Below are 16,317 nucleotides of genomic sequence, written 5' to 3'. Positions count from 1 at the left end.
GGCGACTTGTCCAGGGTGTACCCCGCCTTTCGCCCGTAGTCAGCTGGGATAGGCTCCAGCTTGCCTGCGACCCTGTAGAAGGATAAAGCGGCTACAGATAATGAGATGAGATGTTTTGTATTGTTTTTTTTTTAACTGCATATTTACATGCGGGTTTTATTTTAGTCTTTGGCGCCACCTGCTGGTGGTTTTCTGAAACAGCGGCTTTGAGGAAGAATGGAAACCGAAAGTCGAGTGAAGTAAAAAGTGAAGAGTGAGGAAGAAAACAGGGCCGTCTGCACCTCCAGAGCCTCAGGACGTAATCTTTCTGTTGTTCCTGCTGTGAAAGGACTTTAACAGAGCTAAAGAAATGAATCGACTCGAAGAAGTGGAGGTGAGAAACCTAATCCGTGTTTTCGACCATGTTGTTGTTGTTGTTGTTGTTGCATTTACAGTAAACGTATTATTCAGTTTTGTTCACTCGTCACGCCCGTGTGAATACACTTCACCATTAAGCAAACGCAAGAACCACTTCCTTTATCAAACCTGGCTGTAAAACTGTCATCTCATTTTACACAACAGTGCTGGATAATCTGAGATCTTGACTTCTGTCTGTACACACTTCATCCAGGAAGCTTTTGCACTTTTAGTGCTTTATTTTTTTTTATTCCCCCCCACACACACACATACACACTTTTTGTTTTGTATATTTGCTTACAGATTACTTTTGCACGATATTTAATTAACACAATTGATGATTTTGTTCTACCTTTTATTTATTTGTATCTGTCAAACTAATGATTCCATCATTTCATATGAAATAAATATGTTGAAAATGGTAGCTGATGATGGTGTTTGGAGTAATGTGACAGAAAAGGGATTGTACTACATGCTCAGAAAAACTAAACTCAACGGAAAAGGAAAGGAAGTCTCCTTCTCCTGATATTTACATTTATTTGATATTCATTTACATACACAGCGAAAATAGTGAGGGCAAGGATCAGTTGAAATAAAGCTGTAAAGTCTCTGTTCCTATCTCTGGCATCACAAAGGCAAATCTCCACTCTGAAACGTGTTAAGTGTCTTTAATCTGAAACGTTTGTGATGTGTTAAGGGCTAATTTGTTACTTATTCCCGTGAGGAGTTTGTGGTTGCATACCGCACTGACGTCTCATCTCATCTCATTATCTCTAGCCGCTTTATCCTGTTCTACAGGGTCGCAGGCAAGCTGGAGCCTATCCCAGCTGACTACGGGCGAAAGGCGGGGTACACCCTGGACAAGTCGCCAGGTCATCACAGGGCTGACACATAGACACAGACAACCATTCACACTCAGGTCAAGTTTACATTAGACCGTATCTGTCTCGTTTTCTTCGCGGATGCACTGTCCGTTTACATTAAAACGCCTGGAAACGCCGGGAAACGGGAATCCGCCAGGGTCCACGTATTCAATCCAGATCGTGTCTGGTCCGGTGCTGTGTAAACATTGAGAATACGCGGATACGCTGTGCTGAGCTCTAGCTGGCGTCGTCATTGGACAACGTCACTGTGATATCCACCTTCCTGATTCGCTGGCGTTGGTCATGTGACGCGACTGCTGAAAAACGGCGCGGACTTCCGCCTTGTATCACCTTTCATTAAAGAGTATAAAAGTATGAAAATACTGCAAATACTGATGCAAATACTGCCCATTGTGTAGTTATGATGGTCTTTAGGCTTGCCATCCTTCCACTTGCAAGTGGTAAGTGACTTGCGCACAGCGGCTCAGTCCCGAATCACTGCTCGTGCGCTTCACTCGCACGCTCTGTGAGCTGCGCAGGGCCAGAGTGCGCACCCTCCAGAGGGCACTCACTGTTCAGGGCGGAGTGATTTGGAGCGCAGCCCTGACAGTTATCAGATGCAGAGACTCGACTACAACCCCGATTCCAAAAAAGTTGGGACAAAGTACAAATTGTAAATAAAAACGGAATGCAGTAATTTACAAATCTCAAAAACTGATATTGTATTCACAATAGAACATAGACAACATATCAAATGTCGAAAATGAGACATTTTGAAACTTCATGCCAAATATTGGCTCATTTGAAATTTCATGACAGCAATACATCTCAGAAAAGTTGGGACAGGGGCAATAAGAGGCTGGAAAAGTTAAAGGTACAAAAAAGGAACAGCTGGAGGACCAAATTGCAACTCATTAGGTCAATTGGCAATAGGTCATTAACATGACTGGGGATAAAAAGAGCATCTTGGAGTGGCAGCGTCTCTCAGAAGTAAAGATGGGAAGAGGATCACCAATCCCCCTAATTCTGCGCCGACAAATAGTGGAGCAATATCAGAAAAGAGTTCGACAGTGTAAAATTGCAAAGAGTTTGAACATATCATCATCTACAGTGCATAATATCATCAAAAGATTCAGAGAATCTGGAAGAATCTCTGTGCGTAAGGGTCAAGGCCGGAAACCATGCTGGGTGCCCGTGATCTTCGGGCCCTTAGACGGCACTGCATCACATACAGGCATGTTTCTGTATTGGAAATCACAAAATGGGCTCAGGAATATTTCCAGAGAAAATGATCTGTGAACACAATTCACCGTGCCATCCGCCGTTGCCAGCTAAAACTCTATAGTTCCAAGAAGAAGCCATATCTAAACATGATCCAGAAGCGCAGATGTCTTCTCTGGGCCAAGGCTCATTTAAAATGGACTGTGGCAAAGTGGAAAACTGTTCTGTGGTCAGACAAATCAAAATGTGAAGTTCTTTATGGAAATCAGGGACGCCGTGTCATTCGGACTAAAGAGGAGAAGGACGACCCGAGTTGTTATCAGCGCTCAGTTCAGAAGCCTGCATCTCTGATGGTATGGGGTTGCATTAGTGCGTGTGGCATGGGCAGCTTACATACATCTGGAAAGACACCATCAATGCTGAAAGGTATATCCAGGTTCTAGAGCAACATATGCTCCCATCCAGACGACGTCTCTTTCAGGGAAGACCTTGCATTTTCCAACATGACAATGCCAAACCACATACTGCATCAATTACAGCATCATGGCTGCGTAGAAGAAGGGTCCGGGTACTGAACTGGCCAGCCTGCAGTCCAGATCTTTCACCCATAGAAAACATTTGGCGCATCATAAAACGGAAGATGCGACAAAAAAGACCTAAGACAGTTGAGCAACTAGAATCCTACATTAGACAAGAATGGGTTAACATTCCTATCCCTAAACTTGAGCAACTTGTCTCCTCAGTCCCCAGATGTTTACAGACTGTTGTAAAGAGAAAAGGGGATGTCTCACAGTGGTAAACATGGCCTTGTCCCAACTTTTTTGAGATGTGGTGTTGTCATGAAATTTAAAATCACCTAATTTTTCTCTTTAAATGATACATTTTCTCAGTTTAAACATTTGATATGTCATCTATGTTCTATTCTGAATAAAATATGAAATTTTGAAACTTCCACATCATTGCATTGCGTTTTTATTTACAATTTGTACTTTGTCCCAACTTCTTTGGAATCGGGGTTGTAGTTGGCAATCTGATGCTGAAAAACTGTGAAGCTTTGGAAGCTTGATTTGTTTGTACAGAGTGTACGACAGCTGGACAGATTAAAGGCTTAAACCACCGCCGTATCACTCTGTTTCAGAACAGAGAGCTAAATCATACCAAACTATACCACTAATCCTGGAGGATGTTGAAGGCCCCATGTTAATAATTATAAATATTAATACACAGCTCATTCAGGATGGATTTTTCCTTTAAAAATTCTTCAAGTTATATAAGGTACAGTGCTGTGTAGTTGTGTATATATAACCACTGACGGGTGAAGAAGTGAATAACATTGATTATCACATTACAGTGGCATCTGTCAAGGGGTGGGATATTTTAGGCAGAAAGAGAACAGTCAGTTCTTGAAGTTGATGTGTTGGAAGCAGGAAAAATGGGCAAGCATAAGGATCTGAGTGACTTTGACAAGGACCAAATTGTGATGGCGAGATGACTGGGTCTGAGCATCTCCAAAATGGCACATCTTGTGGGGTGTTCCTGGTATGCAGTGGTTAGTACCTACCAAAAGTAGTCCAAGGATCCAAAGGACAACCGGTGAACCAGCGACAGGGTCATGGGTGGCGAAGGGTCACTGATTCACATGAGGCACGAAGGCTAGAACATATGGTCCAATCCCACAGAAGAACTGCTGAAAAAGCTAACAGTGACACCTTCCTGTTTTTTTGCTTGTTTGTTTGTTTGTTTGTTTGTTTGTTTGTTTGTTTTTTATTGTGTACAATTGTGAACAATAGCAAGATAGAATACAATTCCACTTGGCCAATCGTCTGGTTCACTGTAGCTCATCTGGTAGTGGGAGGAGTGGTCAGAAGATGCCTGTGGACCCTGCATTTAAAGGCCTGAGGGCCAGTGTCTACGGGTCCAACTACATGTTCTGGAAGGCTATTCCATACCTGGACAGCAGTGTGGAGGAAGGTTCTGTCCAGGGTGCGAGTATTAGAGGCTGAGAGGTCCAGGGCATGATCTGGCATAGCTGTGCATAGGCCAGTGGTTCGCCGTCTAGGGTATGGCGGGGGGAGCATATCCTGGAGATCCATAGGGCAGTGGTGGATGTGCATTTTGAACAGGACTGTAGCAGCAGCAACCTGTTTTCTGTGGCCAAGGCTGGGGATGGAGAGTTTTGTGCTGGCAGTGTCCTGGTCCACTCCTATAATCTTTAGGATCTTCTTCTGGATGTTGTCGAGTAGGCCAAGATGTGTTGGTGAGGCACTCATCCAGCTGAGTGAGGAGTATTCCATGACACTGCATACCTGTAGCTTGTAGATAGTTGCTCGGCTCTCCGTAATGAGTTTACTGGCCACTCTCCTCAGCGCTGCCAGTTTCTGACCTGCCCGTATGGAATTTTTGGTCAGATGTTTCGACCAGGACAGCTTCTTGTCTATTGCAGCCTTTCTCAACCGGGGTGCCACGGCACCCTGGGGTGCCGTCTGGCTTCGTTAGGGGTGCCGTCAAAAAATTATATATTCCAACGTTGAAATAAATAAAATGAGTTAAAATTCCAAAAAATGATAGTTACACTAATGCAGATCATCGCCGCCTCATGCATCATTAAAATTTGTCTCACGGCCCCCTTTCCCATGTCACAACGTCACTGCTGGGGTCGGCGTGACTGTGTATATTTTATATTAGATTAGATTCACTTTATTCATCCCACATCGGGGAAATTCACGTGTTACAGTAGCAAGAAAAAGTCAAACAGATAACAAATAAAACTGAAATAAAAATTAGACAAATGAAGGATTAAATACAGAGGGCTATTTTCATCATCTACCGTGAAAAAGTATAGAAAAAAAATTGCCTTATTGAGAGGCTTGGAAAAATTGCACATTACAGGTAGACTCTGTATATATACACACATATATACATAAATTTTATATATATATATATATATATATATATATATATATATATAAAGTATGCATAAAAATAGATTAAGGCCTATATTATTGCACATAATAATTGCATCGATGAGAGATGGCAGAGGTAGTAGTGGTGAAGTAGTGCAAATATAACAACAAACAGGTGCTACGTTACAAGTTGTGGGTGTTATACAGTCTGACAGCAGCCGGTATGAATGACCTGCGGTATCTCTCCTTCTTACACCGTGGGTGTAGCAGTCTACTACTAAAAGAGCTGCTTAAAGCCCCCACAGCCTCATGTAGGGGGTGAGAGGAGTTATCCATGATTGAGGTCAGCTTGGCTAACATCCGCCTCTGACCCACCATCTCAATGGAGTCCAGAGGACAGTCCAAGACTGAGTCAGCCCTTCTGACCAGTTTATTAAGTTTCTTCCTGTCCCTCTCTGAACTTCCACAGCCCCAGCAGACCACAGCGTAGAAAATCACTGATGCTACCACAGAGTCATAAAAAGTTCCAAGCAGTGTCCTGCACACACCAAAAGACCTCAGTCTTCTCAAGAGGTGGAGATGACTTTGGCCCTTCTTGTGCAGGACATCTATGTTGTTAGTCCAGTCCAGTTTGTTGTTGAGGTGAACACCCAGGTATTTGTACTCCTCCACGATCTCAATGTCCAAATCCTGGATGTTCACTGGTGCAATTTGAGGAACCATCCTTCTGAAATTGATCACCACCTCCTTTGTCTTGCTGGCGTTGATGCGCAGGTGGTTCAGTTCGCACCAGGCGACAAAGTTGGTGATGACCTCTCTGTACTCCGGATCGTCCCCCTCTGACACACGTCCAACTATGGCTGTATCATCAGAGAACTTCTGGAGGTGGCAGCTGTCCGTGTTGTAGCTGAAGTCAGATGTGTAAAGTGCAAAGAGGAAAGGAGAGAGCACTGTACCCTGTGGAGCCCCTGTGCTGCAGACTACCACATCAGACACACAGTTGCGGAGCCTCACATACTGCGGTCTGTTAATGAGGTAGTCGATGATCCATGCAGCCAGGTGGCAGTCGACACCAGCTCCCTCCAGCTTCCCCCTAAGCAGTGATGGCTGGATTGTGTTGAAAGCACTGGAGAAGTCAAAGAACATGATTCTCACAGTGCTCCCAGTGCCCTCCAGGTGCAAAAGTGACCGGTGTAGCAGGTAAATGACAGCGTCATCCACACCAGTGCCTGGTCGATATGCGAACTGCAGGGGTCCATCTCGCTGTTCACCAGGTGTTGGAGGTGGGAGAGAACAATCCTCTCCATGATTTTCATTACTGGCCGAAAGTGGTTGGGCTCCCTGGGGTGCGCAGTCTTGGGAACTGGAACCACACATGATGTTTTCCACAGAAGAGGAACTTTCTCCAGACTGAGGCTCAGGTTGAAAATGTACAGAAGAATCCCACAGAGCTGATCTGCACAGTCCTTAAGCAGTCTGGAGTTGATACCATCAGGGCCAGCAGCGTTCCTCGTCTTGATCCTCCTCAGCTCCTTCAACACCTGATCAGCTGTTATGGAGAGGCGAGGGGTGTAGCCGAGGTGTGACTCCTGTAGAGTGAGGTCGGGGGTGGAGTGTGTGGATTGGTCTGGCAGGGATCGGAGGGGGGTGATGTGGTGTGAGGAGGGAGCTGTTGGTGTCAGAGGTATTATGAGGGGAGGGGGGGTGGAGTGATAACACAGACAGGTCAGGACTATGGTGAGTGGGGGAGGGTGGGGTGGCACAGTCAAATCTGTTGAAAAAGAGATTCAACTCATTTGCCCAGTCCTGGCCCCCAGATACAGGGCCCCTCCCACTGTTCTTTGTGTGGCCAGAGATGGTTTTCAGGCCTCTCCATACCTCTCTGGTGTTGCTCCCCTTGAGGCGCTCCTCCAGCTTCCTCCTGTAGCTGTCCTTGCCTCTCCTTATCCCCCTCTTCAGCTCCCTCTGCACTCTCCTCATCTCCTCCTTGTTGCCAGATTTAAAAACCCTCTTCTTCTCTTTTAATAGGGCTTTTAGTTCAGAAGTCACCTGGGGTTTATTGTTGGGAAAACACCGTACCTTCCTGACTGGCACAGTGTTTTCAACACAGAAATTAATGTAATCAGTGATGCAGGTTGTCAGGCTATCAATGTCATCCCCGTGAGGTTCACACAACACATCCCAGTCCGTGGTGTCAAAGCAGTCCCTCAGTGCCATACTGGTCTCCTCAGACCAGCTCCTTACATACCTCTTGGTGGGTGGTTGTTTATTCACCATAGGTATGTATGTAGGGGACAAGTGAACCAGATTGTGGTCAGAACGGCCCAGCAGGGGGAGGGGTGATGAACTATATGCGTCCTTCGTGTTCACATACATTAAATCCAAAGTTCTATTGTCTCCGGTGTGGCATTTCACATACTGAGTGAAGGTTGGGAGAATGGAGGACAGGGAAGCATGATTGAAATCACCGGAGATTAGTAGCAGGGACTGGGGGTGCGACGTCTGAAGCTTTGACACTGTAGTGTGTAAGAGCTCACAGGCTGCAGCAGCATCGGCCGCTGGGGGGATGTACACAGTTATCATGATAACGTGCGAGAATTCCCTCGGGAGGTAATATGGCCGAATGCTAACCGCTAACAGTTCAATGTTCTTACTGCAATACTGCTCCTTTACCCTGATGTGCCCCGGGTTACACCATCTGTCATTCACAAACATCGCTATACCCCCTCCTTTCCTCTTACCGCTCTCCTTGGCTTTCCTGTCCGCTCTCACGAGTTGAAATCCGTCCAGAGTGACGTGTGAGTCAGGTGAGAGTTCATTCAGCCAAGTCTCTGTGAAGCACATAAGGCTACACTCCCGGTACTCCCTCTGCAACCTGGTTAGCGCCGTTAGCTCATCCATCTTATTAGGGAGAGATCTTATGTTTCCCATGATGACAGATGGTATGCATGGTTTATACCATCTTTTCTTCTCCCAGCACTTCATTCCAGCTCTGCATCCCCTTCTCCTTCTCCTTAATTCCGCGGGGATCACCGGTCTTTCCACGGGGAGTACCTTGGTGTTGCGCAGTGCTAACAGCTGCTCCCGAGTGTAAACAATGGAGCCATGGCTGAAAGGGTCCACTGATGCCGATTTAACTAGCGCCAGAAAGAAAAAGAGAAAAATACAAATGCACAGTCTCGTGAGTAGTACATCCCGAGGTGCACACTTCCGACTGAGACTAGTGCAGAAAGAAACACGAAAAAAGTACAAAAACATACCAAAACACATAAACACGCTCGGAGCTACTGCAACTAGCTGCCACTCTTGCAGCGCCATCTTGAACAATATGGGGGTGCCTTGAAAATTTGCACACTTCTGAAGGGTACCGTGACTGAAAAAAGGTTGAGAAACGCTGGTCTATTGTGACCCCCAGGATGTCCAACTCATTGGCCATGGTCAACTGGTGACCATTGAACAGTCCCCTCAGGATTTCGCGGGCCTTTTTTGTGATTGTTGCGGGCTAAAATGTCTGATGTTGCGGGGGGGTTTCCAAAAAATTGCAATGAAAGTTGCGGTGTTTCTTAGATTTTTGTTGGGATTACATTGCGGGAGGAAGTGAAAGTTGCAGTGTTTTTTAGGTTTTTGTTGCGATTACATTGCGTGAGGAAGTGAAAGTTGCGAGAAATTGTTGTGGTTTTCTCTTTTTGTGATTAAAATTGAATGATATGTTAAATATTAAGTTATTACTGAAAAACTATTGATTAAAAAAACAGACACTGAGAAATGGTCCTATAAACAACTTTACCAATATAAAAGATTACCAGGACTACAAAAATGCAGAAAAATAGGCTTTACTTATCCAAATGCACCTGTTGGTTCAAAAGTTAAAGTGCATAGAACCTCACAGCACAACATGAAGTTACCTTACAATATAATATAAATGCCTCAGCTTTCATGTAAGAAAAAAAACTATTAATACTAGTACTGTGTGCAGGCAGTCTCTCCTGAAGACTAAATTAAACAATAATTATAAACTAATAAAAATAAATGGCTCAGGCTTCATAGAAGAAAAAAAAACAATTTGAACAGAACCTCACAGTATGATGCTGAAGCTGCCTAAACAATGGAAAATAAAATACCATTTTGGCAAAAATGTTGGCATCCATTAATTTCTTGTATTAAGTAAAAAAAAATAATGTAAAGTGCACGCAGTCCTTCACTGTAAACATAACACACTTTCAGTAACAGAATTTAAGCCTATATAAACACTGACTCGCACATGCTGCTTCTCTTGAATGTATACATGGAAGTAAGCAGTGTTGCCAGATACTGCTGACGTTTTCCAGCCCAAAATATGTTCAAAACCCGCCAAAATACACTTGAAACCGCCCAATCTGGCAACACTGGAAGTAAGGCGGAAGGTAGTTTGTCGACATCACCTCAAGATGACTCCAACGATTGGTCAAATTTGCGGGAAAGTTGCGGTGATTGGATATAATTGCAACACCGCCCTGAATTCGTGGGGATTGGTTGAATTTGCATTGAAGTTGCAAATCGCAACATCGCGAAATCCTGGAGGGTCTGATTGAAGTGCAGGTCCAGTGCAGATGGAGTCCTCTTTCTTGAGAGTGTAACAAACTTACACTTTGATGGCTCGAAAGTGGTCTTCCACTGGTCTCCCCAGATGGCAATTTGTTGGAGATCCTGGTTCAGGCTGCTGGAGATCTGATGTGTGCATACAGGGTTAAGTCGTCAACATACATGTACATCTCATTCTCGCATACATCAGCCAGGTCGTCAATGAAGATAGAGGAGAGGGCCGAGGATCGATCCTTGAGGTACTGAGGCATTGATGGAGTAGGGTTCTGAGGCCTGGCCTGACAGGACCACTCTGATGGATCTGTTTGAGAGGTAGCTTTGGAGCCATTGAAGCAGCTTTCCAGACACTCTTCTCGAATAGAGTTTGGCCATCAGACCATGATGCCACACCTTGTCAAATGCCCCATGGATGTCCAAGGCTATGATGCAGACTTCCTCGCCTGAGTCTAGGGAGTTGTTCCACCTCTGGCACAGGATGTCTAGGAGGTCAGCTGTGCTGTGTTCTGGTCTGAATCCAAACTGTCTGTGGGAGATGAGATTGTTTTTGAGAACGTATCTCTGTAGCTGTTGGTTCACTGCTGATTCCATAACCTTGCTGATGACTGAAAGCAGGGATATGGGGCGGTACTTGGACGGGTCAGCTTTCGAGTCTTTTTTGTGCACTGGAGTAACAGAGGCCACTTTCCACTGACTTGGGAAGAGTCCACTTGAAAAACAGCGGTTAAAGAGGCGACACAGGGGGTTTGCGAGCTCTGTACCACATTCCCTAAGGACTCTGGTGGGGAATTCATCTGACCCAGAAGCTTTGTCCGGTTTGAGTCCTTTCAAGAGCCTCTTGATGTCCTTAGGTTTAAATGTGATGATGTCGATAGTGCAGGAGGTGGATTGCTGGATTTGAGGTGCCGGGGCAGTTGCATCTTGGAGATGGCAGTTTTGTGCGAATGCCTTGCAGAACATGTCTGCCTTTTCGTGGGCAGTAATGTGGGCTGTGTTGTTGTGGATAATGACAGGGATGTCAGAGGTAGCAGCTCTCCCAGAGAGAGAGTTAACAAGCCTCCACCATCTCTTGCCGGTCAGGTTATTGCCAGTGAGTTCCTTGGTGAGTTTGTCGTTGTAGTTCCGCTTAGCTTGCTTCTCTGCCTGGTTGAATATGTGTCTGGCATCTGCAAACTGCTGCTTATTGGTGAGTGAGTTGTTGCTTTTAAGCTCTCGAAAGAGACGCCGCTTCTTTCTCTCAGCTGTTTGGCAGTTCTCGTCGAACCATGGTTTGTCTCCTGTATTTTTGGTGACAGTTTTGTTGGGGATGAACTGTTCCATGGCGGTCTGGATGATTTCTGTGATCTGGGCACATATGCTTTCAGGATCTTCCACAGAGAATACCTTCCTCCAGTCAGTGCTTGAAATGAAGCCTCACATTCTCCAGTAATTGGCTCTCTCATACTGCCACACCTTCCTTTTGTATGGCTTATCTCTGTATGCTGGCAGGTCAAGCCTTACTAGGACAGGGTTATGGTCCGATGTTCCCACGTTGGCCAGTGTTATGGATACAGCTGGAAGGTCAGTCATGATGAGGTTTAGAATCTGGTCACCTCTGGTTGGAGTCGTCACGACTTGTTCTAGGCCTAGACAGCTCGCAAGCTCCAGGGCCCGGCGGCCAGCTGCATCAGTTGTTCGACTTCCTAGTCAGTCTTCATGATGGACATTAAAATCTCCAACCAGCATGACAGAGTGGGCACCAAATTCAGCCATTGCGGGCAGGGTTTCAGTGTCGAGGTAATTGAAGACGTCGATGTTGACGCTTGGTGGTCTGTAAACAGCTCCTATGAGGAGCTTCTGGGAGTGTAGAGTGACTGTAAACCACATCAGTTCAAAGACTTTGGGGTCTTTTTGTGCATCATGGTGGATGGCAATTCCATGCATGCAAAACACTGCAATTCCGCCCCCTGAAAAGTTTCTATCTCTCCGACAGCACATGGTGTATCCTGGAATTGCAATGCACTCAGCTCCGTCCTGTACAGTCTCATCCAGGAATGTCTCTACCGCAATAATGATGGTAGGTTCTTTGGCCTTGCACAGGTTAGCCAGGTCGCCGATGTTTGATCTTAGTCCATGGATGTTAACCTTGATTATTCACAGTTCTTTATCTCGTAGTCGTTAGATGGTCATAGGTCGTTTCCTTCGTGATCTGTCCTGTGGGGGGGGGGGGGGGGGGTTCTTTGTACTTTGTAGCAATTGGTTGGAGGGATTCTGGACACACTTGAGCAGTGCAGTGGGGGTGTACGCTATACATGACCTGATCTGAACGCATCAAAAGACTCATAACAGATTGGGTCCAGAAGTGGACCACTCGGCCAAGGGTGGGGTGACCAGCATTTATCACACCCCTCACTACCCCATTTTAGCCAGCATTAACTTTTTCAGCAGTTTGTGCTACAGTAGCTCTTCGGTAGGATTGGACCATATGTTCTAGCCTTTGTGCTGCATGCAAATCCATGACCCTGTTGCTGGTTCACTGGTTGTCCTTTGGATCCTTGGATCACTTTTGGTAGGTACTAACCACTGCATACCAGTAATACCCCACAAGATGTGCCATTTTGGAGATGCTCAGACCCAGTCATCTCACCATCACAATTTGGTCCTTGTCAAAGTCACTCAGATCCTTACGCTTGCCCATTTTTCCTGCTTCCAACACATCAACTTCAAGAACTGACTGTTCTCTTGCTGCCTGATATATCCCACCCCTTGACAGGTGCCACTGTAATGAGATAATCAATGTTATTCACTTCTTCACCTGTCAGTGGTTTTAATGTTATGGCTGATCGGTGTATATACAGATATGACCTGTGTACTGTGTTCTGTTGACTCAGTTGGAAAAAAGCGTGAGGCGACTGAGAGAGACGTTTCATGGAAACATTCCAATCGACAAGGCGACTTTACTCATGCACCGTTACGGGAAAGATTATCGGATGGTAACGAAGGTGCTTATACTGATGAAAGATCAAGGTAAAAACAGGAAGTGTTTGTTCTAGCAGAACTTGTTTTGCTTCCCCTGAGTCACTCAATCAACAGCATGATTTACTAAACAGACTTTGCACTTCCCTTTCCCACAATCCATGCTATGCCATTTCCATTTCATTTGCTTTCTCATGCGCAGACCTGGACGATGATGACAGATGGTCTCTAAAAAACGATCCTGTTGTAAAGGTAAGGTTTCGTCTCATCCACTGCTTCAAGAGTTCGGAACATCATTATGCAAAAAACTTGTTTTGTATGACAGTGCATTTCCTGCTCACTGACAGAATGTGGTCGAGAAACTGCAGAATGAGGAAAGAGATAAGGTAAAACCTGTATGTTGACTATTTAAACCATCCCTTATGTGTTTCATTGTAAGGCCTGAGATTTGAGCATCAAATTGAATGTTGCAGGAGACAAGAAACGACAAACAAGCAGGAGCCAGTAATGATCCTCAGAGCACTAAGCAAGTAGGTAAAACTCTGGAAATCTAATCCTGCTCCTGTACCTGCTAGGGATTTTTTTTTCTAATGAACATAGTTGGGTGTTTTCCCAAAATATTTACAAATTAGTCTTTTAAACCACTACCATGTTAAAGAATATGGTCTTTATGTCTCTCCTACCATCATGGAAATAAAACCATCTACTCTTACAACTTTTATTGGGCTCCTACAGGATTGGAGTCCTAAATCAAACCTCTACTCTACTGTACAATCATGGCCATAAGTTTAAGCCCAGCCTTGAGAAAGTTACTTTTTTCTTCTGAACACAGTAATTGCATCAGAAATTAATTTGATACAGTGTCTTGCAAAAATATTGATCCCCTTTGGTGTTTGTCCTGTTTTGTCGCATTACAAGCTGGAATTAAAATGGATTTTTGCGGGGTGAGCACTATTTGATTTACACAACATGCCTACCACTTTAAAGGTACAAATTGTTTTTTGATTGTGACACAAACAATAATTAAGATGAAAAAACAGAAATCTGGAGTGTGCATAGGTATTCACCCCCTTTCATATGAAACCCCTAAATAAGAGCTGGTCCAACCAATTCACTTCATAAGTCACATGATTAAGATCCACTTGTTTGCAATCAAAGTGTCACATGGTCTGTTACATGATGTCTGTATAAATCAACCTGTTCTGGAAGGACCCTGACTCTGCAACACTACTAACCAAGCAACATGAAAACCAAGGAGCACTCCAAACAGGTCAGAGACAAAGTTGTGGAGAAGTATAGATCAGGGTTGGGTTATAAACAAATATCCCAAACTTTGAATATCACAGGGAGCACCATTAAATCCATTATAGCAAAATGGAAAGAACATGGCACCACTACATACCTGACAAGAAGGCCACCCACCAAAACTCACAGACTGGGTAAGGAGGGCATTAATCAGAGATGCAACAAAGATTAGATTAGATTAGATTAGATTAGATTAGATTAGATTAGATTAGATTAGATTAGATTAGATTAGATTAGATTAGATTAGATTAGATTAGATTAGAACTTTATTGATCCCTTTGGGCGGGTTCCCTCAGGGAAATTAAAATTCCAGTAGCACCATTACAGGATAAACAGAGAAAAGAAATAGAGAAAAACTTCTAGATAAATTAAATTAGGTATTTGCATATATACATATAAATAAGAATAAGATATGGGGGGAGGGGCCAATGGAAGAGGTATTGCACATTGTCCAGTATTGTTTATTGTCAGGCTAGGCTACTGCTCCTTCCCATCCTCTGTCCTCCTGTTACCCCTCCTCACTCCCCCAGAGAGGAGTTGTACAGTCTGATGGCGTGAGGGACAAAGGAGTTTTTAAGTCTGTTAGTCCTGCACTTGGGAAGGAGCATTCTGTCACTGAACAGGCTCCTCTGGTTGCTGATGACGGTGTGCAGAGGTGACTGGCATTGTCCATGATGTTCAGTTTTTTGTCCATAGTCCTCTTCTCTGCCATTGTCACCAGTGTGTCCAGCTTCATGCCGACCACAGAGCCGGCCCGCCTGATCAGTTTGTCCAGCCTGGATGTCTCCTTCTTGGATGTGCTGCCCCCAGCACATCACGGTGTAAAACAGGACACTGGCGACCACGGACTGATAGAACATCCACAGGAGTTTCCTGCAGATGTTAAAGGACCGCAGCTTCCTCAGGAAGTACAGCCTGCTCTGTCCCTTCCTGTACAAGTGGTTGGTGTTGCAAGTCCAGTCCAGCTTGCTGTCCAGCCACAGTCCAAGGTACTTGTAGGAATCCACAGCCTCCACCTCGACTCCCTCGATCAGAACTGGTCATGACCTTGTTCTGGACCTCCCAAAGTCAATGACCAGCTCCTTGATCTTCGAGGTGTTGAGCTGCAGATGGTTCCTGTTGCACCAAACAGCAAAGTCCCTCACCAGGTTCCTATACAAAGACACCAAAGATAACACTGAAGGAGCTCCAAAGATCCACAGCGGAGATGGGAGTATCTGTCCATAGGACCACTCTAAGCTGTACGCTCCACAAAGTGGGGCTTTATGGAAGAGTGGCCAGAAAAAAGTCATTACTTAATGAAAAACATTAAAAAAAACACGTTTGGACTTTGCCCAATAGCATGTGTCAGACTTTCCAAACACATGGAAGAAGGTTTTCTGGTCAAATGAGACTAAAATTTATCTTTTTGGCCATCATGGGAAATGCCATGTGTGGCGCAAACCCAACACCCTGAGAACACCATTCCTACAGTGAAGCATGGTGGTGGCAGCATCATGCTGTGGGGATGTTTTTCATCTGTAGGGACAGGAAAGTTGGTCAGGACTGAAGGAAAGATGGATGGCACTAAATACAGGGCAATTCTGGAGGAAACCCTGTTTGAGTCAGCCAGAGGTTTGTGGCTGGGATGAAGGTTCACATTCCAGCAGGACAATGACCCTAAACATAATGCTAAAGCTACACTGGAGTGGTTTAAATGTCTTGGAATGGCCTAGTCAAAGCCCAGACCTCAATCTAATTGAGAATCTGTGGCATAACTTGAAGATTGCTGTACACCAACACAACCCATCTAACTTGAAGGAGTTGGAGCAGTTTTGTCTTGAGGAATGGGCAAAAATCCCAGTTGCTAGATGTGCTAAGCTAATAGAGACGTACCCCAAGAGACTTGCAGCTGTAATTGCAGCAAAAGGTGGCTCTACAAAGTATTGACTTTGGAGGGGGTGAATACCTATGCACACTCCAGATTTCTGATTTTTTAACTTATTGTTTGTGACACAATAAAAAATAACTTGCACCTTTAAAGTTGTCTGTATGTTGTGTAAATCAAATGGTGCTAACCCCCCAAAAAATCAATTTTAATTCCAGCTTGTAATGCG

At 44.8% G+C, this 16,317-nt stretch overlaps 1 protein-coding gene across 1 annotated transcript in view; it reads left to right on the top strand.

Annotated features, from left to right (window-relative positions):
- Nucleotides 1-229: 229 nt before the first annotated feature.
- Nucleotides 230-16,317, top strand: part of shfl (shiftless antiviral inhibitor of ribosomal frameshifting) — a 43,758-nt gene continuing 27,670 nt past the window's right edge. The window contains exons 1-5 of the mRNA XM_060942573.1: nt 230-373; nt 12,832-12,967; nt 13,119-13,168; nt 13,264-13,302; nt 13,390-13,446. Coding sequence (XP_060798556.1) covers nt 350-373; nt 12,832-12,967; nt 13,119-13,168; nt 13,264-13,302; nt 13,390-13,446 — 306 coding nt within the window. The 5' untranslated portion in view covers nt 230-349. The remainder of the gene's footprint in view (nt 374-12,831; nt 12,968-13,118; nt 13,169-13,263; nt 13,303-13,389; nt 13,447-16,317) is intronic.

This window comes from Neoarius graeffei, chromosome 16, assembly GCF_027579695.1.
Source record: "Neoarius graeffei isolate fNeoGra1 chromosome 16, fNeoGra1.pri, whole genome shotgun sequence".
In the NCBI taxonomy this organism is placed as follows: Eukaryota; Metazoa; Chordata; class Actinopteri; order Siluriformes; family Ariidae; genus Neoarius; species Neoarius graeffei.
This window is presented reverse-complemented; position numbering and strand designations above follow the sequence as displayed.